The 26,144-nt window shown below is 41.3% G+C and overlaps 2 protein-coding genes across 3 annotated transcripts; one reads left to right on the plus strand and one right to left on the minus strand.

The window, feature by feature from the left end:
* Positions 1–119: 119 nt before the first annotated feature.
* Positions 120–8,870, minus strand: LOC128768187 (14-3-3 protein beta/alpha-1-like). The gene is made up of 6 exons (XM_053880875.1): positions 8,732–8,870; positions 7,015–7,314; positions 4,064–4,193; positions 2,857–3,020; positions 2,676–2,771; positions 120–2,400 (listed from the first exon to the last, which is right to left on the minus strand). The coding sequence occupies exons 2-6, from the start codon at positions 7,303–7,305 to the stop codon at positions 2,353–2,355; spliced, it is 729 nt and encodes a 242-aa protein (XP_053736850.1). The 5' UTR covers positions 7,306–7,314; positions 8,732–8,870; the 3' UTR covers positions 120–2,352.
* LOC128768185 (grainyhead-like protein 2 homolog) lies at positions 8,057–25,529 on the plus strand. Of its 2 annotated transcripts, XM_053880874.1 has the most exons (16): positions 8,057–8,105; positions 10,515–10,604; positions 12,547–12,733; positions 13,679–14,095; positions 14,168–14,214; positions 17,493–17,721; positions 18,063–18,174; positions 19,263–19,357; positions 21,154–21,309; positions 22,390–22,444; positions 23,087–23,220; positions 23,474–23,511; positions 23,725–23,816; positions 23,994–24,079; positions 24,789–24,853; positions 24,928–25,529. In XM_053880874.1, the coding sequence occupies exons 3-16, from the start codon at positions 12,650–12,652 to the stop codon at positions 25,046–25,048; spliced, it is 1,731 nt and encodes a 576-aa protein (XP_053736849.1). In that variant the 5' UTR covers positions 8,057–8,105; positions 10,515–10,604; positions 12,547–12,649; the 3' UTR covers positions 25,049–25,529. The 2 variants fall into 2 exon arrangements, with proteins under 2 accessions (XP_053736849.1, XP_053736848.1); XM_053880873.1 differs by lacking the exons at positions 8,057–8,105; positions 10,515–10,604 and adding an exon at positions 11,775–11,987.
* The last annotated feature ends 615 nt before the right edge of the window (positions 25,530–26,144 follow it).

The following is a 26,144-nucleotide window of genomic DNA, read 5'->3' on the forward strand; positions in this document are numbered from 1 at the left end:
TTTAATAATGTAGTTCAAGCGCCAAAGGACATGAGCACAATATTATACACATAATTGTTTTAGATGTGTGTAGAAAATCAGACAATTACAAAAACCTGATCACAACCACCACTATGGCTGCAGAGGTGCCTGCTTGATTCCCCAAAAACCCACATCCGCTCCTTGGGTTCTTTGCTGAAATCCTTTTCTCAATCAACAAAAAGAGTGCTGCTCTACCACCCAAGACAATACCCCATTGTTCCAATTAAAATTGAGATTTTAGCATTCTTCCCAGGTATAAATCCAGCGGAGCGGCAAGAACAAAAAGCTGGTATTTTCACATGCAAATTTGATCCAACCAAACAGGTTTCCAGAACCAGAATGTGAGAAACTGGTCAGCGACAGCAGTTGGGTGGCGACACACTTCTTTGTAATTCAAGAGATAAGATGTTTGTGAGGTCAACACCCCGGAGACGCGAGTCTGAAGGGGGTGGAAGCAAAGGCTTCTGTATTCTCTGTGAAACTAATTATCTCCATATGCAATAAGTGTTGCGAAAATTCTGTGTCTGGGTGCCAGTGCGTGATCGATGGCAGGATAAACAAGAAGGCATTAGTAATAGTTTTAGTTTGTATTAACATCCATGGCAGTATAATGGATTCAGTACTCAATAACGGACCCCAGATATCTTGATTCAATTATTGTATTTGCCTGGTCCTCAGTCAGGAAATTCAGCTTTCCCCCATCCCAGACTGTGCTCTTTTGACTTCAAGACCCTGTTGGGTTGGTTACTACAAAACAGAATGCATAATTTACGGCTTGTCACAGTATTACTTTAGTTACATTGAAAAGCATCATAAAACATAAAAAATAAATTACTTTCATCTGAATGAAAATAAGGATCTGGAGTTCTAATGCAGCGTTGTTGTATAATGGCGACATTTATGGCTCACCACACAGTCAGTACATGTGACTAAGATACTTAAACACCAGGGCATGTACCTTGAGAAATAAACAGATATTGGAGTCTAATGGCACTTGTGACCAATTGCAAATTCATCATTAGTTTGGCACTGTGCTAGGTGTTTTCAAATCTTGTGCAGTAGACATCCTCTTCTCCAAAGTACTGAAAACAAAATGTGCACATTCACAAAAGCAAGTGTCTGGCACACTACATTTGTGTGGAAAAAAACTACTCAAGTAATTGTAATGCATATAACAGAATACATCTATTTCTAAGTAATGCCTTAGAGTACTGCACTTTAAATAACTTACCCAGCATTAGTATGTTGAAATTACAGAAAACTCAATCGTGGGAGGGCCCCACAATTTAAGAAACACCAACCAGGTGTCAGGCAGAATACAATTCACATTTCTGACATAATATTAATAGTTTTCTGTGATGGAAACTATATTTTAAAAAGCCCATATCAGTGACTCATGACTCATTCTTATGTGAGGTTTCACTAAGTTTATCATGAAAGATTGTTTTTGGCAGTGATTAGAATTCAAGGGAAGAGTTGATATGTATCGCCAACTCCAGGCCACAGCCCCATTTATTTTGGCCAACAGACAAACTCCACATCTAAAAAGTTGGGAAAACTAGCCAGGCTTACCTTGGCCTCAGGTGGCAGCTATGAGATTTTTAAATAAAAAAGGCATCTACAGACTGTAAATAAGGTGGGGCGGAGTCATCAAGCCGTTTATCCTCAGTGGGCTATAACTTCCTGGTCACATGGCATGAAAAATTTCAAGGCAGTACAACCTTTAAATGCACCGTTTTATTGCACTTGCATTAAAATCCCTAACGTCAACAAAAACTCCTCACAAGCCATCATTCTCACACCTCCAAAAACATTTCTTTTAGGAATTGTTTAGGCAAGCATTAACTGAAATTGACATTAATTATGAAACAGAAAAAGCATTTCGAGTGACGGTAAAACTCAGGTTGACTTCAATAAGGCAACATGTCACTGATTAATTTACCCCAAATTAGAAAAGAAAACTGAAAACCAACACTTAATGGAATGTAACAATTACTCAAAAATGTGATGCACATACAGTACAATGGGTTTCCAGACTTAACCTGCAGCAGATTACCACTGCACCCACCACCAACCAGAAAGAGAACCTCCATCAAAGACTGACATCTTATAGCATAGCAGACCAAGCAATCACACAACCAGTGTCAAGCATGATGCTCCCAGAAGTCTTCTTTGTTGTGAACCCAATTAAGTGAGATGAGAAATAAAAATGGTGGAAACAGCACAGCACAAGCAACTTGATGCTATGAAATGGTCTCAGTGTTAATTTGTTTGACATAGGTGATCCAGGACAGGGACTGTTGGACATAAAGAGAGGGAGGCCCGGTTTCTCTAATCGTCTGCATCGTCTCCTTCCGTCTTGTCTTCACTGGTCCACAGCTGAGGAAAGAATTCGAAGGAGATGACAGTTAGCGCAGGATGGAGACATATCAGCCGCCAAGTAACAACTGTGCTTGTTATACCAACACTTCAAATGGGTCTGAGATCTTTTCATTTCTGAGTTTTACACACAAATGATAGCTTTCCTTTGAAATTTGTAAGAGCACTGGTATTGTACATACATATTCTTAATGTTCTGTTTATTACCCTATAGATCAATATTTTCAGTACTGAGTAACTTCTTTTATTTAAAAACAAACAAACCAAGTACTTACTGTCAAGTTGTCTCTTAGTAGTTGCATGATGAGGGTGCTGTCTTTGTATGAATTATCTTTCAGTGAGTCTAACTCAGAGATGGCTTCATCAAAAGCCTGTACAAGTGAGAAGATGACAGTAAGAGACAGACAAGAGAGCATACGGCATTGTGAAACCAATAACACAGCGAATCCTTCTAACCTTTTTGGCCAGGCTGCAAGCTTCCCCTGGGTCATTGAGGATCTCGTAATAGAAAACGGAGTAGTTGAGGGCAAGCCCAAGGCGAATGGGGTGTGTGGGTGCCATATCTGCTTTGCTGCGGAGAAAGGCACCTTCGTAGGCTTCCTTTGAGCTCTGTATGATGTCTACAGGAGAAAGACTTAGACTTAGACTTTCTTTATTGTCATTGCACAAAACATATTACTATATGATGGCAACGAAATTTCGGTCTGAGGCCTCCAGTTTCCAAAAACAAAACGAAATGTCCAAAAATAAATAGATAGATAAATAATAACAGATAAGTGCCAGTCCAGAGGATGTACAATTGAACAAATAAACAGTATTGCAGCTATTGTCCAATGTTCAGCAACCTGACAGCACCAGGAACAAAACTGTTCCTGAATCTGGTGGTTCTGCATCGGAAACAACAGAATCAGGTATGTTTGTTCGTTCATGTAATGATGCATGTTGAGATTCTACATGCTTCGTCAATGAAGCAAAATTTACATTGTAAAAAAGTGTTTCAAGTGGCATGTTTTGAAGACCCCCATGATGAGGCGGAAGTTATTTCAGTACAAGAACATCCATCTACATTAAATGTAAAGATTTAGAATCCATAAAGACAACCCCCACCTAATGACATGGGATTTAAAAAAATTTCTTCTTTGTATAGTTGACATATTTTCAGAGTCACATGCAATGTGACGTCACATTGGGCTTGGGCTCTGTGGTCAGCGCCGCTCAGAACCCGCCCACCTCCTTGTTGGAGTGAGCCATGCAGCAGACAGCTTTGCATCAGATTAGTGACGTCATATTTGATTCAACTTAGTTTAGCATTTGTCACAGTTATGATCTTAAGTAAAATTTTGTGAGGGCACATGAACCACACACACTGACAGCGCAGCATCAGGCAAAATGATCTCTAATATACTGCAGAGCCATTTGTCCATCATCACAGGAAGTGAGAGCGAATAAGAGCGCTATGTCAGTAACCGGTACCGGTACTAACCAGTATTAAATACAAAAGGGCTGGGTCATGGGTACAAGTTTGTTTTGCGTGTGTAGCATTCCGGACACCATGACCTGAGTTCTCATATCAGTCATCACTTCACAAATTCAACACTGCCACCAAGCATAGCAGCCAACAGATGAGTGGAAGATGGACACAAAACAATGACAACCATCCTACCGTTTTTTTTCTTCTCATCTCTAGCTACTTCTGCCAGGTAGCGGAAGTAATCCCCTTTCATTTTGAGATAGAAAACTTGGCTCTCTGAGTCGTCCACTGAATGTTTTATGAGGCGTTCATCCAAGAGATCCTGAAAGAGAAACAATACAGTTTAAAAAAAGTATTAAGCTGACAATAATTGGTATATTCAGTTGAAGTCTGAACACATTTAATTATACAAAAGTCAATGCCTCAATACGAAAGAGAATACATTTCAGTGATGCGGAATACACAGAAACGACAAGTTGAAGATAAAATTTGATATTTAAAAATGAAAAATGGGGATCACATAAAACATCCCAGATCTAAAGGTTGAAATATTCAGTGGAGCAGCACGGTGGTTCTAATGTTGGTCTCTATTTGAAAGACTACACACATGAGACATACAAGTTAATCAAGCAGTAGTGAGTTTCTCTCTACAACGTTCCCTCCGATCAGAGACACCATCATTGCATCTCACATTTTCTATCAACTGAACAGTTTGCTTCCTTCTTTGCAGTACTACTGACACATATATTCTTCTGTCGCTCAAAAAAAAGAAGTAGTTGGATTACATGTTGGTTGGCCAATTCTGAATGATACCAAGGACATAATTCTGGTACCTAATGGCAGTCAGGGAACCTCTGACTAGCGCACAAGGAGGCATGTGCAGCTGTACTTCCCATCCCAGACAGTCACTGGGACACACACATATCGCTGGCCTGTCAACCACTATCAGTAGAGTAAGAATGACATGGAGCTGACAGGGAGCTGTTTCAGACCAGGGATGCACCGATCTGATCCAGGTATCAGGTATCGACCCGATACTGCCACTTAAGGTGGTATCGGGCGTGAAAAATTGCGGATCCGGAGCCAATTCTGGCAGTCCTTGCGGACTTCAATGAATGAATGGATGTCCGCAGTAGCTGCGTGTGTGTGTGTGTTGAGGGAAGTGCTTCATTGAGCAATCGATTATGAAATAATATTTAATATCTTATTCCCTTAGCCCCACAAAGTAGGATCGGGTATGTAACCCTAACCGATCCGCGGAGCGTCTTTATGTTTTGTGCACACACTGACGTCAGGTGACGCATGCATGTCTTAAAGAGCAATAACATGGCGGCGGCACGCAGCAGTGACTCAGTGGGTTTTGTAAGTATTTTACGCTTGTCACACCGACAACGGCTGCAGCGACATGCAATTTATGCAAAGATAATGTTTCGATGGGAAGGGAGTGACGCCACGAAACTTAATACCACCAACTTAATACCGAAGTCAAGCCTGCACCATAACGAAACTCTGCAGTGCCCGTTGTAATGCAAGAATTACGGTATTGCCAACGAAGATTTGAAAGTAACTTATTGTTATTGAAAATGCAACTGATTGGTCCTGTGAAAGACACCCAGGAAGTCAGAACTCAATTTCATGTGTCATTTCAAAGTAAAGGCCTTTTGAAAATCCTGCTTATTGAATATGGATGTGTACATATTTATCATAATATTTTGGAGAATTCCTTACGTTGACCAATATTCCACTGGTTTAGATTTGAACTGGAGCATCTCTGGAAGCAACCCTGGAAGTTTGAAGTAAATCTCGTGTCATTTCAAAATAAAGGTTTTTAAAAAAAATGATGCATATTGAATGTCGGTGTGTGTCCATAGATATTGATATTGTGAAAAGTCCCTTAGGTTGACCACTATGCCACTGGTCTAGATTTGAACTAGAGCATCTCTAGAAGCCACCCAGGAAGTTTGAGGAAGAATTTATCAATGCATTTCAGTGAGCATTTGCTGTTGTAATGCTCAGATGTTAAGCTACTTCATTTTTTTTGTTCAATGCAGGGAAATCTTAACTTTGCCCAAAATTGTCAATTTTATTTTTTTTTTGTGATCACATACAGAGCTTGACATTCTCAGGGTTGTTTGCACCATGGTGCCTTATTATCACCGTTTACAGCTCATGTTGCACATACTGTTTTTTGTACATTTTATATTTTATTTTATATTTAGTTTGAAGAATTTTCAATGGTTGTTTGTTTTAACCAAAATTCTGGTAAATGTTTAAAAACGTCATTGTTTAAATAAATACCAACGTTGGATTTCTATGCATTGTAATTTTTGCCTCTTACTCTAAGCCTGACCAGGCCCATTGTATGGCACGAGGTTAATATTTGGTATGGGATCGGTCGATTCTCAAAGCCCAAGTATCTGTATCGTATCGGGACCATAAAAGTCGGATCGGTACATCCCTATTTCAGACGGTACTGACTGATCAACTAGTTTAACTTCAGTGCCAGAATCGGTGCTTCTGAGAGATTGTTGACCGCCATCAACATCACAGAGCTGTCATCACAGTCACCCAGTATTTCTGGATTAATCTAGCAAGTTTCTGAATAACATTAATAATTTAGAATTCAGTTGTCTTTCTGCTGCAAGAATGATGGACATTGCAAAACTAAAGCACAGTGTTGTGCATATGATCACCAGTGTGAACCCTGGCTTACTTAGCAACCATGCTCACTAGGGATGTCCCAATACCACTCTTTTGCCAGCCCGGTACTGACAATTACTTGTTGATAGAGAGTGCCAATAAGAGTACTTGATAACATCAGAACAATTTTAAATCATGCTTAAAAATAAATTTCCAGACATGAACAAATGAACAAAGATGACACCATCTTTGTTCAGATAGTCCATGGATCAGTCGATGAAAAAAATTGTCCTCATGTGCGTGTTCACGTCAAGGCTACCTGTTGCATATGTGCATTCCCACGAGAAAATTGCCAACATTCAGGGCATGACACACCACATTAGAAATAATATCAGATATACACCAATTTCCATTTGTCTTTTCCCAAGTCTTGGCCATCGAACAAGCATTGCCAAACCCCTCCGATAATAGGCGACTGCACCATAAGACACACTTGAACTCACCAGAACGTCATAGCAGATGTCGTTCAGCTCCTGTTCGATCTTTGCCAGGTATGTATCTACCATGTTCTGCTTGGGACCAGCCTCTTTCTGCTTGAGGCTCGATATCACACGACAGGAGGAGCGGCGCGCCCCCACGACATTCTTGTAGGCGACCGACAGCAGATTGCGTTCATCTGTGGTCATGGTGCACTTCTGTAGTGTCACCTCCTTCATGTATTTGGCCATGTCATCATAACGCTCCGCCTGCTCAGCCAGTCGGGCTTTTGCGATCAAATCACTCGTGTCCGACATAATTGTTCACTGATAATGAGAGACAGAGAGAGAGAGATTTAGCCATTAATATGATAAGGCATCCACAGAGAAACGTCTTTCCGTCATGAAGGATTTCAATCACGACATAACCAGGGAAAGATGTGACATTCTTGAACATTGTCCACACAGAAGAACTGGTGGGCTCACAGGATTGATATGGTACAGAGTCTTTGAAAGCCAAACATCATGACGATCATTTTATGAATCGTTTCAGTTGTTCAAGTGAATTGAGGTCCATGAGTAGGGAACTCAATTACTTAAGATTCACTGCAAAAAGAATAAGGTTAGTAACTTTCAAGCATCGCAGTGTGGTGTGGTTTGTAAGGTATAGTACTTTATACTACTACTACTACTACTACTTGGTTTGGCTAGTTCTGCCTTCCAGTAGTACCTTTGAAAGCAAAACCATATGTTACAGCTGTCAACAATGCCAGATACTGTACATTATGTATTAGACCAGGCGTGTATTAAGTTGCTGGTCACATTATGCCAATGAAATAACAGGTGTCTCATTTACATTACTGCACTGATTGTCATGCGTGTTGAAAAAACAAGGCAGCCTCTGTGAACAATTTTTCACAACTAAGCTCTAGTGAGACAGTCAGACTTTATCACCATTAGATCACAGGAAATTGACAAGAGGATCATGAATGTAGTTGTTCCACCGTTAATTCTGTCAAAACACTATCCTCCATTACACACACCTGACAGCGCGCGCCACACCCATACCTGGGACTTCCATTGTGTGTTGGAAACAGGGCAGGAATATTCATCAAACTGTGAGTCACTGTCTAAACTAAGGAAGGTAACACAAACTCTGCGTATATTTAATCAATACAAACGGTTAGTTTTCGGTGAAATCATTCGAACATAACTCCCTCGTGACCAGGCTGCAAGATGGCGGTGACTATTTCCTGACTCGAAAGCGCTTCACAGTAAAAACTCCAAAGCGTGTGTGTCAGCTGGTCAGTTTTAAAATAATAGAGCAGGACCACATGAGAAGAAAACGACCTGATGGCAACCGCACACACAAGACTTGGTCTTTCGAATAGAAGTCCCAAGAATGACTCTGTCTCAATAATTGGGACAAAATAAACTGGTATGTTAACTACGAGCCACTGCGGATGAAGTTGTACTAAGTGCGGAGATAAGTTTACCAAATGTTGAATAAGACTAACCCCAGTGCACCCAAATTTCGTTAGAAGCCGTACTACGTTAGCGCCCCAAACTACAGGAAAGAAGACACAATCCAGATTGGCCATTGTTTGACAGCATATCCGGTGTCGCTGCTGCAAGATCGATCCCTACAAATCACGAGCAAAGCGCACTAAATATTTATCGCTGTGTTAATGTTTAGGGAAAACTGTGGAAGCGCTGTACAAGAACTTTCTGTGGACGTCCATACCTGAGTTGTGGCCGACAGCTTCACAGACTCCTGCTGAGACTCACAGCCCGATGGTGAGAAACTATCGAAGGTGTTTCTCTCCTATTATACCACTTCAACAGAAGGCCTGGGCGAGAGAGTGACGTCAGAGATTTCCATGGCGACGGCGCCGTGCGGCATTTTGGGAGTTGTAGTTGCAGTGACAATTTGACGTTTTCCCCCACAAAACGCGGTGTTCACAAAACACACGTACGGTGTTTTTCAGTAACAAATGCCTGGAGAAACCCCCAATTTCGTCCCCAGTATTGTCATTGGTCCCTTAAGTCAGATTCAGATTCGTCATGCTGGAAGTACTAAAAACCCTTCTCTGGTCTGGGAGACTTTTGATGTGGATCACATAAACCCCCATTAATGTAAGATTTCCTCCCCACGCTATTGCACAAAAAAAACATACCACAGCACATATGATACAAAATCACCAATTATCCATTAAAATGACAAGAAACAGGTGGCTAATTTGCAAAACTGTAAAATGCAATTGCAGAGGCACCCGAAAAACTACACATCCCTAATGTTCTTCCAAGATAAAGTCACAATTTATGTGTCAATAAACGTTAACTAAGCCGATGACGTCTGTGCACCCAATAACTGCCATCACAAGTCTGTCACATGGTGAGGGCAGAACATGCTGCTGCTATGATGAAAACAAAACAGCTGGTTGTAAATGTGAAGAGGAACTAATCACATCTGACCCAAGTTTCAGTTTTCTTTGAGGCAAATGCGGTCCTCCAACATTGGTCAGATGCTACCCAGGGTGTTCTATGAGTCTGTGGCTGCAAGTGCCATCTTCTGTGGTGTAGTGCGCTCGGGCAGCAGGGGGAGCGTCACTGGTGAATCGTTGAATTGAAGTATACAGTGGGTTGCAACAGTACTCCCACCCATGGCCAAAACTCAATTTCTCAGAACAGAACAAAGTGAAGCAAAACGAAGAAAATGATGGCACACAATTAACTGTTGCATCACAGTGTCGCAGGATTGAATTCATTCACTAGTGACTGTGATATGCTTGTTTTCTACCCACGATTAGTGCCCAATATTCACCTGTCCACAGTCATTCCAAGCTTGTCAGCAGACAACAGTCATGAAGTCCCAGGAGCTGTCAGAAGACCTCAGTAACAAAGTTGTAGAGAAGTATAGAGAGGGGCAAAGCTATGTAGTTACCACAGGTTCTCTGAATGTGCCAAAAAGTACTGTTGCATCATGTTATGCTGCCACAGTAAACCTACGAAGAATGAGGCGTCGTCGCGGCTTATTTGGTTTAGTCTGCTGCGAAACATCCTCCAGAGATAGAACCTCAGAAGATGCACTGCCTCCTCACCTTTGTTGGAAAATACACCTCCAATGTATCTTCCCTGAGTCCGTTCACTCGTGAGAATGACAACCAAACCAACCAAGTTAAATCCAAAAGTATTTATTCCCTGACAGAGGAGTCTAATGCAGAGCTCTGGGTACACAACTACGCCTGACTTAGACTTAGCTCAAGTGGTGTAGAGTGACAAAGACCATCTCTGGCCGCTTCATCTTGGGTTGTAGTCCCCGCTGACCGGTCCTGGTCGCTTGAGGTCCGGGTTGGCATGGTGCCAGATTCCAGGTCTTGTGTCAACTCCCCTTGGTTTGGGGCAATGTTGATGAATCCTCTTGTTGTTGTCCATTTAAAGTCCTTTTGTGGTGCAAAGCTGTTAACAGTCCACTCTTCTGATTGGCTGGCCTCTGCTGGTTGACTGCCCTGTCTCTTCTCTTCCAGGCTCTGTGGTCCATAACTCATCCTCCTCACCCATCGCTGTTCCCAGAGGTTCCTTATCTTTCACATTCCTTCATCCTTGGGAGGATGCAGGTGATTTGACTGTTTGGACCGGTTCTGAGTTGTATGTTTCCTTGGTTCCCCTTTGGTCCTCATACTAGGTGGTACCTGCCTTTAATAATTCACTCTTCCAACTACGCATCTTTCCCACGCTATCCTCACCATGCACACCTCTCATGCAGGGTCAAATTGAGATTACCTTACTCAGTGAGCATCTGTTGGATTCAATCTTTTATTAGAGCAGGGCATCATAAAGCAGTTTATTCAACATACAATATATCAGTATAACTTTGATTATTATTATATGATCACAATTGCACCTTGACCAGGAAATAGCCCATTACAATATATGACACCTCTGTCCCAGTTCACACACTTGGACTCGTCTCTTGACCGCAAATATCTAGGAATAAATATTGGAATAAATAAATACGTCAGTATATAAATAAAGACAACAAATTCAAAGTATGGTATTCTGTAAGTATAATGTAACAGTTGTTTAATATAAAGATTAAAGATACATGCAAAAAGTGAAGAATATTCTCACCAATCGGTTAGACAGTGTACCTACTAATATGAAGTTATTCATGACTCCAGCGTTGGAATTTACTGCATCTCTATCTCTCAGAAAGGTGGGGAGCGCACAGGAGTGGTCTGTTGAACACTGATAAGCGATACAACCGGAGTGCTGTACTGCTAACACTGAGAGACGTTTCTTGTAATGATTATAGTTGCGGTAGGAACAAGGGTCACAGAAGCGTTAAGGACCGATTTGCTTTCTTGCAGCGCCCTCAATAGACAAGAAGCGAACCCTGCTCGACGGAAGAACTCAGATCGAGAAGGCGTAATCTCATGACCTAAAAAAGCCTAATGCTGAAACGATTTCAGTTTTTATTTTAAGTCATGCTGCTCTAAAAAGATGTCTTAACAGCCGTCACCGACCGAACAAGTTTACCAGAGCTGTGAAAAGAATATATATATATATTACTCCAACACGCTCTTTTAACGAATGCACGAGTTCGTTCTTGCACACCGGTAAGGCAAACACAGCCGCGGCATTTGCGGACGCCAAGCGCACACCCTCCTCTTCTTTAAATTCCAATCAGGAAGTGCTGTTAACACCCGTGAGAGGACAACTATCCAATGAGAAGCGGTAGTTCATTTCCTTGTTTATGCTGTTGCACCCGTCTCTAAATTCCTTGCTGACTTCTTCTAAGTTAAAACTGCAGCCGAACTTACTATTTTCACGTCCTCCCCTTGAAGAAAATAATAAAACCTTTTCGGTTGCTTGTGAGACAGACTTTTCCCATTTATTTATTCTGAAACATTTTAATCGCACCCATCTGCACGAACCTGAAAGTCCAGTCTGTCGGGATTATAAACCTAGAATCCTGGAGGAAAAATGGACGTTGACAGGTAAGAATATTGCAGGAGAAAATAGCGTTGAGAAGCTGCAGATAAATCCAGTTTGAAGAGGTGCTGAAATCCAAACTTGCACAAGTGCAAGTTTGGATTTCATTGATAATCGGTGCTAGTCCATTATTCATTTAGACTACTTATTCATTTTGCAGTGAAATGGTGGCTGTGCGGTTTGAAATGCATTTTATAGCTTATTGTATATTTAAGTGATGCAACTGCATGTCCTTTCAAATACCTGTAAAAGTATGTTTTTAAATTGCTTTCATATTTGAAGCACTTATAGTGTCATATAGTTCTGGCTTAATTTTGTGAGAAGTGAATTTATTTTTGTTATTCTCTATTTTAGCTTCTGTCATGACACGCTGCTTCTGAAATAGCTAGAACAAGTGTTAGTTCTTTGGTTATTAACTTACATAAACAGGAGTCAATTGAAAAATAAAGCTCAAGTCGAAATTTTGTGAGAAAGTCCCTCGGGCGCATTTAGTTGTTTGGCACTATTAATATTCGCAATTTATCGAGGCAAAATGTCTCGTCTCCCTTCCCTTCTTCTCTTCAGTAAACAACATGGAGTTGTTGTGCCCAAAGAAGCATCAGTGGCTCACGGGCGAGTGTTGAGTGGAGCGGATGACTTGTGGCAGAGCTACTCTGAGAACCCGCTCATGGTTGCAACCAAGGCCATGATGAGCATCAATGACGATGAGGAGAGCAGTGCAGCTTTGGCGCTCGTCTATGACTACTACAAGGTAGGGCTGGGTATCACCAGGTCCTTCACCATATAATACTATCACCACAACGATAATAGTGACAGTGATTCTGCGCTTATGGATATGTTGTACGGAATTTCATCCATGATACGTTACAATGTGTGAATTCATTGACTGCACAGAATCCATCTCAGAAGAAGTACAAAACATTGATAATCAATTTCATGTGAATGACAACCAAGAAAAACACAATATATCCTTCATAGTGGTTGCCATTTCCTCTGACTGACTGTATTTTTGTGCTGCCAAGTCTGCCATCCCGCTGTACAAGCAGTGCAATTCACCACCGTGATGATAGGTGGCACCGTGAGCTGGAGTCATTGTTGTTCAACTGATCTGTCATTAGAGTCAGAAATGCAGCTGTATGGAAATCATGGGCGTCAGGTCAACGCAGGAGTTAGAGACTGTCAGGAGTTCAGAAACAAGTTGATTTGGTTTCAGGTTTAATACCATAAAGTGTTCACGCAACAGAGCCTAAAGTTGACGCGTGAGATCTGACTTGAATAGCATGGAAAGCAGTATGCAGCGCTCATCATGTGGCATTTTGGAAGAATTGCTGCAGGCTTCTGTGAGAAGGTCCTGACGAAATCACGATATATCGTAGTATCTATATACTGATGCACCCTTACTACAGTGTGTGATAGAAAGTACTGTACCGAGCGTTAAAATGCTGTAATTCGATTCGATTAGATCTGTCCAAATACTGTTATTTTTCCCACAAGGGTCGCTGGTACCTCAGCAATATTGTCCAAAAACAGATCTCTGATTATTTTCTTTCTAAAATAATCGTCAGGAAATTGATGATCTGAATGCATCTGTGGTCTGTTATTTGTTATTTTTACCCATGATGCTTCCCACACAGGTGGGAGACTTTCCAGTGAGCACCTGAGCTTGTGGTCTGATAGAATTTGTTCATCATTTCAGCTTCCCAGAGAGAAGCGACACATTTCCAGCAGTGTTGTGGATTCAAGCAGACCCATGGCTCAAAACTGCATCAAGACATTCCAGTTACTTGATCTCCAGAAGTCAAGGTCAATGCCTGTCAATCTGTCTCTCCACAACCCTACCACTGTCGAGCACCAGGACTCAAAGCACAGAGCAGGAAACCATCCTGCAGCTGTCTGTGAGAGTGAAAGCAGAACAGCGGCTCACACTTCACTGGCACTGGTCAAGACAGAAGACCTGACTGTGCTGTCACTGGCAGGCATTTCTCCTTCGCTGGACAGTGGAAAGAAGGCCAAGATGGTTACTGAGCAAAACCGTGTGGATGTACCCCTCATTACATATTTGAAAGATGAACAGAAAAGTTCCAAAGTATCTAAAGGTGCTGCTGGCAAAAAGGTGAGCGGGGCCTTCAGAAATAAACTTTGAAGTTTGGGGTCCCATTTAATGTTCATTTCTCATCTCCTGCAGGTGAATGACAGAAAAGGAACGGAACAATTGCACTGTAGGGTTCCAGTGTGAGTAGACACTCGAATACTGTGATTTTGACTTCACTATTTCAACATAGTGCTAAACAATGAGATGGATAATTGATGAACAGCGATTGTAGAAACTTCAGTTTTATTGCACAGAGATGCTGAAATCAGCATTGACACTTGATACACAATTGAAGCCTTCCTGAAGCATTGTCATTGAACCATTGGGACTGCTACTGCAAACAGAGCAGAGGGTGAACCCTAACCATACATTACACTTGGCACCTCTTGGGACCATGTGCTTCGCTCATGATGCACACTTGGGCACATATCCTTATCCCAACAGTCCACTTGACAATAGTCAATATGTGGCATCTTGGGAGTCAGAATGTGTTGTTACATCAAATAAAATCATTAGAGCACTTGGACTCACCACGGTGGCTATGTGATGATCAGCTGCTCTCTTCACCTGAGTGTCATTGACAGGTGGGTGCTGGTCAAGGTTAGGGTTAGTGCTGTGACCAACAGTATCCTGCTGTTATGGACACAAGTACGGGGACTTTGTTTGGGACAAACTGTGATAAGCACAGAAACGCAAAACAAATGCCCATTTGCCTTGATGTCTGTTCATAAAACATAAAGCTCATTTCAATTCTGATCTGTGAAAGTTTTATCATGTCCAACTACTTTTGCTAAGTAAGAGATTATGAGCTGGTGTGGGTTTGCATATGCAGTCCCGTGACTTGGGGTCCGCATGTTGGAGAAGGGTCCGGCTGTGGCTTGGCAGGTTGTCAACATCAGCTCAGCACATCCACACTTGGTGGAATGGAACGTGCCCCTTCTGGCAATTTGACTTCACTGCAGGACAACCTTATTGCACATGTGCAATGGACTTTGATTTGAACTTATATTCACTAAATTGTTTTGGTGGTCATTCGATGCATGCAGGGGTGAGGAAGCAAATGATAAGGTTTGTTAAGTGATGAATTACAAGAACTAATGTTACTACAGTTAAGTACATTTTTAGGTTATTGTACTTTTATGTCTATTTTTGGAAGTAATTTAACGCATTATAGATAACAATATAGACCATGTAATCTACTTTGCAACTTCTAAAATCTACTGCTGCTACTGAGTGCGGTAACAGACATATTTGAAACCTCATCGACATCACACTTGTTAATCTAAGGCACATGCGCAGCAAAGCTGCAGCAGGCAGAGGTTTCTGAAGGGGTTGTACCTAGAAGAATGTGAGACGAGACATCACTGAGAGAATTTTAAGGGGAAGACAGAAGACAATCGGCCACCCCACTCTCTGTTTAGATGAAAAGGATCACTTCATCCACTCGCTAGGCAGAGGATCTAAACCTTTAGCAGAGTGTGATTGGGAGACGGCAGCAGGTTTCGACTGTTGAGTGTCAGATGAAGAAGGGAAAAATGTCAGGAGAAAGAACAGGCGTGTCGACACCATGCCAATTCTTTCAGAGGCAATGCGGCTCTGTTGGGGGTCATGTAATGGAAACTGAGTTTTTCCTGCTGTCCAGATCTGACTTGGTCCGTAGTTTACCAGCTAGCTATTTATGAAGACAACTCTGGATTCATTACTTTCACTGTTTAATTTGAATAATATTCAATAAATAAGAAGTTTAGCTGCACTGCCCAAAAACAATGAGTGTTCTGAACAGTCCTCACAAGCATTAGGTCATTTATTGTACTGTTTCCTTGTTGTATCTTGTTTTATAAATTAGATTGGTCATGTTCAAATTACAATAGATAGTACTGGGCCAATTGCTCATTTTGTTTTTATGGTGTTTGTTTTATTTGTTTCTCCACAAATTGCATTTTATTCGTCATGTATTCAAAGAATAATATTGTTTTTGGAGTCTGGAGGGTAGCAGCCAATAGAGGATCACAGCTCTGACACTGTTTCAAAAAAAATCTGTCTGAAACAACTAATTAATACTGAGTTGTTTTTAGAAGTGTAATTTGAACTTTTACTTTTCTGACACCAAGTAAAGTTTATGCAACGTAACTGCACTTGAGTACACATTTCAACACTCTTTCCACCTCTGAGAGGTTCTCACATTAAGGAAGATATTTCTCTGCAAACATCAGGCTAAGAAGTCATATGCCAAATAAAAGAGCTCATTACTTTAGTGACATGAATGTTTAATGTTCTCTTAAAAGAGAATGAATTACTAAGTACGTTTTTAATATTAACCTTTTGACCTAAATGGTGCACATCTGAGAGACAAAATGGGGAATGCATGATGGAGTTTACTTTTAGTCGGACCTTTAGAGAGAATTCTGTTTGTGGCTACAAAGAGGATCAAACTAACAAGGGAAGGCAAGTTGTGCTGAGATAAAAATCAGTTTATCAGAATCAGTGTTATGACCATGGTCAGTGAGAATCCCACCAACTAGAAAAGTGCTTTGGAATAACTTATATATATAAATAATAAATAGATAAAATAAAAATGTGTACAAATAAACAATAATACTAGAAGTAACTAAAAAAAAACAAAACCCACAAACAACAAGAGCTGAATTCATCTGTCTGATAGTCGGGAAAAAGCTGTTCTTATGACGGGAGGTGACCTGCACATCTCTGGGTCCTGGAGACACACTGGTCATGAAGAGATGGCCAAATACACCCATGGATTTTGAATTGAATTTCTGAAAGCAAGCTGGAAGAGCGTGATTGCAGCGGTCTCAGTAACACCAAGGATGAGGAATATGGACCATAATAAGGTGATGAAAACCAGCTATTAATACACAGTTACAGTTACACCAGTATTAATACCATATTTAGCTCTATGTCTGTAAAATGTATGTCTTATAAAATGCCTTCAGTCTTGTTTATTTTTTTCTGCACCAGATGATGAAAGCAATCACAATCATACAGACAACAGTAGAAGTGATGCGGACTCATGAAAAAATGGAATTCTGAGCACGGCTTCCTTTATTCAATTGCAATTCAATAATTGCTATTACCAGGATTAGTTATTGATGTTGTGACATGAATAAAACAATGTCTTCTGACACAAGGAAATCTACTGTCTCATCTGATTATTGTTCACTGTCACTGTTTGTTGTCCTAGAATTTGCCATACACAAATACCAAATATCTTTGGCTTTATGAAGAATCAATGCCACATGTAGGAGCATCTGAAAAATCAAAAAAACATTTTTGAAATTGTAAATTCATCCTCAAATCTGAACAACTGTTTTGTGACGATTAAACAATCAAACCGAAATATAAAAAACAAACTGTGAATGTGAAGAAAGCTTAATGGTAACTCATGTTCTCGTCCTCACAGTGACTGTTACCAGTATTCAATTGAGGCCAGCTTGTCCCAGCGGTCACAACAGGCTGATGGAGTGATGGCGTATCTGAACCGGGGTCAGTTTTACCCTCTGACTTTGACCAGAACCGATCTCTCTCCGTCACCACACCAGCTCAGAGGGAGGACCTGGAAAAGTGGACACCACGGAAGCACAACTGGAACAGCAAGAGCATCTGAGCTGGAGCATGGTGGTATTGTACAAGTAAGAAAGGAGATATATGCTCTGTCGAAAAGCTGCTTTTGTCCTCCAACACTTTTGTGATTTTATTGACGTAATTATTGCTTTTAATGAAACCAAAGTATAAGCTTTGTTTGTTTGTGTTCAGTACTGGCTGAAATACATTTAATTTAATCCAGTTTTAACCCCAGTTGAAATGTCATCAGTGTTTTTTAAATTGCTACCTTGCCAGGAGTATATGAAAGAAGAAGAAAATAATGGGTGGAAATGAAACTAAACTAAATTCATTTTAGTGCTTTATTTCAGGCAGAAAGCCTACAATGACCAGTTTCTTATGATGAGCAGGATAGCCTCTGTCTCTGCAGAGTGTCATCATGGTTGTGTTTGGGGAAGATAAGAGCAAGGAGGAGCAGCTGAAAAACTGGAAATACTGGCATTCCCGCCAGCACACGGCCAAGCAGAGGGTCTTGGACATTGGTAGGCTGACTGTCATCCCTAAACTGTGCTCCCTCAGTTGGGTGTGGACAGTATCTTCTGAGCGTGTGGAGCAACTGCCGCGTAAAAGTTTAGTCACATATCCGGGGGTGAAACTGGAATAATTTGAATAACTGTCATTTGGCGATTCCCACAGGTTTGCTGTAGAGGGTGAGAGCAGAAGTAGGTGGGGGCCTGGACAGAGGCCATGTCTAGTGTAAGCAGCAGGGGACGGGCTCCAACCTGTGCAAGCAGATGAAAGGGAAGGAACGCAAACATCACTCTTTTTCTATTGGAAGGCAGTTCACGCACAGTCATTCACAAACATCAATTTAATTTCACATCAGACTATTTTGTGTGGAAGTGAATGAATTTGAGATGGTCACTGAAATAACCGGACCAAATGGATAACTCTTTTTTTCCCCTTTAAAATGTCTTACTATTGCCTACATGTAAGACGCTCCAGTAGTAACTTTGGTCATGGAGCTGTGGATGTATTGGTTAAATCATGCACCCTCTGAATGATGGATGAATCCTCTCCCATGTCAATCAGTGCTCACTGGAGAGAACTGGTATCATCGCCTTGGTTGTTAGTGGTACAATAGGTCACCCCAAGCAACCCACAGTCACAGCATTTGCACTTTTGCTTCATTCATGTTTCAATGAGTATTCCACGCAAGCTCAGAATTTTAAATGTCATTCTACTGTATTTATCTGTCACCAATTCTGCTTTTCTGCTCTTCATCTTTTCTATCCTCTAAAACAGTGAAATGACCATTGATTGATAAAGTCCCTTGAAGCCACTGAGCAGCAGTGGATGAGCCACAGTTTGTAGACTGCTGTAATATGGAGTCAAAGGGCGTTGTTTTTAGCTAGGTATCATGTTGATGAGACTCAGCTGAGATCAATAGACATCGTGATGCAAAGCAATAATTTCCATTGACTGCTTTAAGCCCCTGTTCATGTCCGTGGTGTTTAATATCTGTCATATAAAATGTTACTTGTATTTGATTTCAAAGATGTCCACATTTATGAGTTGAGTATTGAAATGGCTAAAACTCTACTCTAAAACTTTTTTTTTCTGAATACAGCAGATTACAAGGAGACCTCCAGCACGATTGGGAATGTGGAGGAAATTGCCTACAACGCTGTTTCTTTTACATGGGACGTCAGTGAAGGAGCCAAGGTGAGAAATAAGACAACCTTTGCATGATTTTGACTGTATATATATATATATATATATATATATATATACTTTGTAAGTGCAGGAGTTCCTGGTCCACTGATCACACTGATGCACAAGACACGTTGCAGCTAGGATGAGAACAACGACAAACATGGAGGAATGTTTTTTAACTAGACAATGGCCAGGGTTTCCACTACTCTGAATGTACTTGAAATCCTTATATATATCCTTATATAATCCTTATATATATATATATATATATATATATATATATATATATATATATATATATATATATATATATATATATATGTGTGTGTGTGTGTATATAAATGTGGTCTATCAATTTAAGTCAGGGTCAAATAGTGAACATGGCTCACATACATTGGGAGACATGGTGCAGCTGGTGGAGTTGATGCTGCTGGTTAGATACTAGTTCCTGACCTGTGACCTTGATGGTTCCGAGGCTGCGCTGTGTTGCGGATAATTCGAAGGCTGTTGGATAAGCATGGAAAGCCCGAAGAGCCGTTGCACATGCATGCACGTGTGTGGGTAGGTGTATGGCAGTGTGCTTCACCTGAGCAAGTTCTGACTAGCTGGAGGGGACGTGTCGTGGGAGAATGATTTTGGAGCCAAACGCTGGAGTCTTGAACGTGATCCACAGCTGCTGACCCGTTTATCAGGCTGTTGGTCTGGTTCGACTGGATTCATAATAAATCATGTTGAATTCATCCTGAACCTGATCAGATATGTCAGTCAAATGTGTTTATCAGTCATCCTTGTTCTTTTACACTGTCTATGTTGTGGTTTTCACTCTGTAGGGCCAGCAGGTGGTTTTGAGGTTAGACGGGTTGTCACCTTTTTGTCTGTTTGTTTTTTGTTCAAAATAAATGAAACTCTGAAAACAACTCCTGTAACCCATTTACAAAGAAGTGATTCTGACAAAAAGGCTATGCACCAAATATAACTTGATCTGAAGGTGATTGAGTGAGCTGTCAATCATTCAGTATCCACTTGTCGCAGTAAAACCTGACTCTATACTTGAAGATAAATTAGCTGCGCCGTTGTCAAGGATGTAACAAGTTTGTGTTCACTGTGTCATCCTGCAAAGTTAAAAGTAAACCTTGAAGCTGAATATGGATGGGAGGGCTGTTGTTGGGATGGAACCTATGACACGCTGAAGCAATACGTTTTCCATTGTGTACATGGTTGCTTTCCGTTGGAGTGAGTGCCCTGGAGGCAAATGTGAAGGGTTGGCTGTACTGCATAAGGCAGCACCCGAGGCCCATCTGGCTGGAATCACTCTACGCTGTGACTGGTTTAGACACGTTACAGCGGTGCATCGCTGTCATGAATGTAGCTAGTGACTTCAGATCAGACACCGAGCTCTTGGAACTGGTGCTGGTGCCCATCAGCCTTTACCTTGGACAGGGCTACTAGCAGCACAAGGGCGACATCAGCAACATTGATTGTCTCCATGTGTCGACGAACATTTGACTAAATACATCATGTTGCAATCTTCATATGAACATTCCTGTTTTAAAAAACATTTGCTGAGGTCAAAAACTGGCTGAAGGTTGGTCTAAATCCAGCCACTCCTACCTAAATCTTGGGCGTGTGAAGTTTGATGTTTTCCGCTTACTTGTGTCGGTGTCTGGCTCACTGCAGTTTCCTCTCAAATGTATCTTATTTATGACTCTATTGACCCCATATGTGCTTGCTGGTGTGGTTGCCTGTCAATATGTGCCCCACTTAAATCTGTGATTCATTCTGTAACGTTTGTTCTCTCTCCGCAGGTGTTTATATCTGTCAACTGTCTGAGCACAGACTTCTCCTGTCAAAAGGGTGTCAAGGGAATGCCCCTGGTCATCCAGGTGGACACGTATGGTTACAACACTGGTGGCAGACCGGTCCATAGAGCTCTCGCTCAAATCAAAGTCTTCTGTGATAAGGTGAGAGCATCTCAGGAAGCAAACAAATTCGACAGTCTAGAGCTTTGCTCCAGGGGCTGAACTATGGATGATGGATGTTTACTTAGATTTTACCTAGCCAGAGCAGGTTGTTCAAAAAGTGTGTTCAAATCCATTTCCATGCTCCGTGGCTCGCAGCAGAATGCGTTTGGAAAGACATATGCTTGTGAAGCTAACCAATGAAGGGCTTGTTGAACGGTACAAAAAAAGTAAAGAGCGATGCGCAACTGTATCACAAGTGCCTAATCTAACAGACTTTTACAAAAGAGTCATTGATGAGTCACTCCTTGTCACCTGCGCAGACACAGTTCAGCACTAAGCTTATGTTTTGTGTCAACTCAAGGATTAAGTACTGTATTGCTATAAAAGAGCCTCTTCTTCTTGAAAATTAATGAACACACCAAATGAAATTGGTGAATTTGGGATGCTGTACGAACGATCTTGCTTGTTAATGGTCCCATATTATGAGTTTTTTTTTCTTTTTTTCTTTCTTTGATCCCTCATACCATACAGACTTCTGGCGGGACGCAGTGCAGTTTGCTCTAGAGCAGTGGTTCTTAACCTGGGTTCAATCGAACCCTAGGGGTTCGGTGAGTCGGTCTCAGGGGTTTGGTGGAGCCTCCGCCGCAGAGGTCCACCCCTCAGTCTAGTCTGCAGTTAGTCTATCATATTTTATTTGTTACTAAAGAAGGGTTCGGTGAATCAGCATATGAAACTGGTGGGGTTCGGTGCCTCCAACAAGGTTAAGAACCACTGCGCAAACTGCGCTACTGAATGTATAATTATTACCAAAGTAGTAGAAGACCTTGCTCCTGCTACAGAAGAAGGCTGTTAGTATATGGCAGATTACAGAGCACATAGCAATGAACTGTTTGCTGTTGGATCTGATACATTCATGAGTGAGTTCCAGTCTCATCACAGTTGTGTTCACCAGGACATTAGCAAGAGAGCGCTTATCTATTTTACATGCCTGTTTTATTTTGACATCAGCACAATGACTTTAAACACTTTCTCTGAAGACACCATGAGACAGTAACAGAACTTTTCTTGTGCTCCATTTAGGGAGCTGAGAGGAAACTTCGTGATGAGGAAAAGAAGCAGCTCAGGAAACGGAAAGGTGAGCTTTTTAATATATGAAACCTTTTCTTTCATTCTTTCCTCAAGGTGGAATTGTTTTTAGGAGCATGGGAAGATTTTAATATGAAATGTGTGGATCACTGGGTTTGAGTATATAGTGTTTACAGTTTGCCATTTATAAATAAATGTATCGTGGACCGAAGTCTATTAGTCATATTGACACATGTTCATTTATTATTGCAAGAGGAAGAAAATATTACAAAACATACAACTGAAATGCTCTCATCAAACCATTTTATCCGTGTATTCTTGGTCTCGCCCCCTCGTTGGGCTGTGCTCTGTCTCAGGCCCTCAAAGTCTTGGTCTCTCTAAGATCTGGTCTCAATCTAGGCTCTGTCTCCGCTTAGGTTGCCTTGACTGCAGCACTAAGATCAACTGATCGAAACATTTACATCAAACTCTTACAAAACACATGAAATTCCATCAACTCTTTGGAGCAGATTTACTTCCACATTCTGCTGCTGCTGTCCTCCTCTGATCACCTCTGCTCCTAACACACTGACTATTGCATGACTGATGTTCAGTATAGTTTGCCACCCAGACACCCACTCCTGCAAAACACTATGGTTGGTTAAAACTATGGTTATGGATATCATTTGATATGATGAACAATTTCTTTCAGGTAAAAGCTCTGGCCCTCTTTTGCTGCCAAAGGCAGAAGAAAGTAGACTGTTCAAGGCCCAGACTGACCTGGACACGCAGCCAGTTCTCTTCATTCCTGATGTGCACTTCGGACACCTGCAGCGAACTGGCCAGGTGACACATACACACACACACTTGTTTGAATCTCTATTTTTGTGGGGCCTTCCCATTGGCATTGCTCTCATCCTTAACCTTACCACGCAAAACAATTGGTTAACCTTTATCGGGGTTACTAACCAAACTTAAACCTTGCCAAAATGTCCTCACTCTGTTGATCAAAAACTCAGGTTCTCACAAAGGTAGAAGTGCAAGAACACACATACATTCATAAACAGTGTAAGTTACTGATATTTTATTTATTATACAGGTGTTTGCTGTCAATAGAGAGGAAGATGACAAAAAAAGGTGAGTTGTGATTCTGATCCTTGTCAGGACTGTAGCTGTTCAGTTGCCTGATGTGTTTTATTGTGTATTAGTGTTTACATTCCTTTACTTAAGTAGATATTTAGAAAAAAGGTCTTGATAGCTTATAGAGAAAAATGTATTTGTTTGTCAGTAGGACGTGAAAACTTGCTACCATTTATTGACAGCACACTCTGTTTTCTGCCGCTTTGTCAGCAGTGTACTCGTGAAGAGGATGGCACATGCTCCTGAAGAGGAGGCTGGTCCTCCACAGCCCAAAAAGGCCAGGGTAGACCTGGATAGAAAAGGTGGGGAATGACCTTCGGCCTGAGCTCTCTTTTGCATCCCCTGATATAACAAACCTTCCTGACCCACTTCGAGCTACGTTGTTTAATTCTCCACTATTGAATCCTGTTCTTCACTTCCCTTTAATTTCCTGGCCAGCAAAACCATTTTTGTGACTGGTCTTATATGTGCACCCGCAGTTCTGCTCTATGTCAGGAAAGAGTGCGACGAAGTGTTTGACGCCCTGATGCTTCACTCTCCAACCCTCAAAGCTTTAACAGATGCGGTGAGTATCATTCAGAAGCACCTGGCCTCTCATTTCAATACAAGCCACACTTGTGTCATGCAACCACCATTGGGGTTCATTTCATATTCTTTGACGCGCTGTACTGCTCTAACAAGAAATACACAGGATACCACAACACATGAAAGTGTGTGCTCTGGTGTTAGCATAAGACCAGAATAAATAAAAATATATACAGAGATGTAGATGTGGATTGGCATTGACTTCTTGCTTAGTCAACACTGAACTGAAAACCAACAGAGATGTGAGAGAGAGGCCAGGGAGTTGTTGCTGAATGAGCACTACTTTGTAGTTCGGTGGTTTTTAAGTTGTGATGTGATGACTGTCAGGGAGAGAGCTGAGGCAGTGCCGTCACCGATGCACATCTGTTGTCTACATGGAGCCCTGTATGTGGCCTTTTCAAATGTATTTCCTCTGGGACTGATGCTACGTTTAGAAGTATCTGGCTATTTTCAGAAACATTTCATCCTCTCCGTTTTCCAAAATAGTTCCATGCACGTTTCATTTACAGAAAACTGGTTTATTGGTTCTTGAATCAACCTATTTGGTGTGTCTGAGGAAACTGGACTGCCCTTCACCACAAGCTGCCTCAAACTGGATTTTTCATTTTTTGTTGTTACTGTGGTTGCTTGGTTAAGAAGCCTGATAATTTGTTGTCTTTGAAGTCCATCTGCATCTTGCTTCCCCACAGATTTTGGAGAAGTATGCGCTTCCTGTTGACTTAATGACTAAAGTATACCAAAGGAGCAAGAAAGGGTGAGTGTGAGGACGCTCCTACCTTGTAGTTCCTCATTATGGGACTTGAACCTAAACTGTATTGTGTCCATTAGACTGCTGGTGAACATGGACGACAACATTGTGCAGCACTTTGCCAATGAGGACACCTTCACTCTGAGCATCAGCAGCTCTGCTGACTCCCTCCGTGTCACGCTGTCAGAGATTTCCATGTAGCAAGAGGGCGCTGATGAACTATCTCGGGGTTGTTGGGACACACTGCTTTTCCTGGATGTCTGGACCCTTTGGCTTGGATTCACATTCACGCAATACCTGTTGTGTTTTTCACATCACAGGGCCGTTTGCTCTGTATTTTATGATTGAACCACCTCCTTGTTCCTTTTGTAGTTTCTGCCTTTAGATGGAAAATACAATACAGTCAAATGTCAATTTGTGCACTTTTTAAAAACAAGTTTCAGTCAACGATTGCATTTCAGCTATAGCTATTTTTTTACTCGTGATGTACTGTGGATTAACATTTTAGACAAGACATTTTAACAGAGCTGACTGCTGACATCAGTTTCTGTGATGACGGCGTCAGTGGAAACTCTTGAACCGGTGTGTGGGAGTGGGTGTCACATCTTCAGGTCAGGGACTTTACACTCATACTGTAGGTGGGGCTGCTGTTCTGTCCCTTTGTTTACACTCTACAATGTCAATGTCAATAAATTAAGTTTTATTCAGTCTTGTCTTGTGTGTTGACTTGTTACACCTACATGTTGAACTTCCAAGCCAACGGACTGGATTTTGGACTTGCCACTGCAATTCCCACAAGTACCATTTTCAGTTTTGTTTTTCTTTCTTTTCCTTGAATAATTACAAAATATGCATCCTGTGCTTTGTTGTGTTTTGCTGCTTATGACTTTTTAATTTTGGTCAAGGCTACCCAACACATGGTCACCAGAGACTTAATTTGGCGGACAATGTGTTTTCTAAATCATGCCAACTATTGAGTCTAAGTTCAGTGAAGCGCTTGTTTGTGCAGTATTTCCTCGATAATGCAGGGTATGCAGAAGAAGCCTACGTTCAAACAATCAAATCAGATTTTTTTGATAAATGAAAATTCATGATCTCCTCAGCTCAGGCACTCATACATTTGATTTGATCTGCTCTTCATGATGTATTTATGTGCAATACTATTGCGATACAACTCATTTTCATGACTCCGCTGTGGAATGAAAACAATTTTGTTTAAAGACTGTCTTACATTATTGCGCAGGGATGCCAATAAATAAATAAGAAACACAGTGATGTGCATTCACTGTGACGCCAA

The sequence above is a fragment of the Synchiropus splendidus genome, chromosome 12 (genome assembly GCF_027744825.2).
Source record: "Synchiropus splendidus isolate RoL2022-P1 chromosome 12, RoL_Sspl_1.0, whole genome shotgun sequence".
NCBI lineage: Eukaryota > Metazoa > Chordata > Actinopteri > Syngnathiformes > Callionymidae > Synchiropus > Synchiropus splendidus.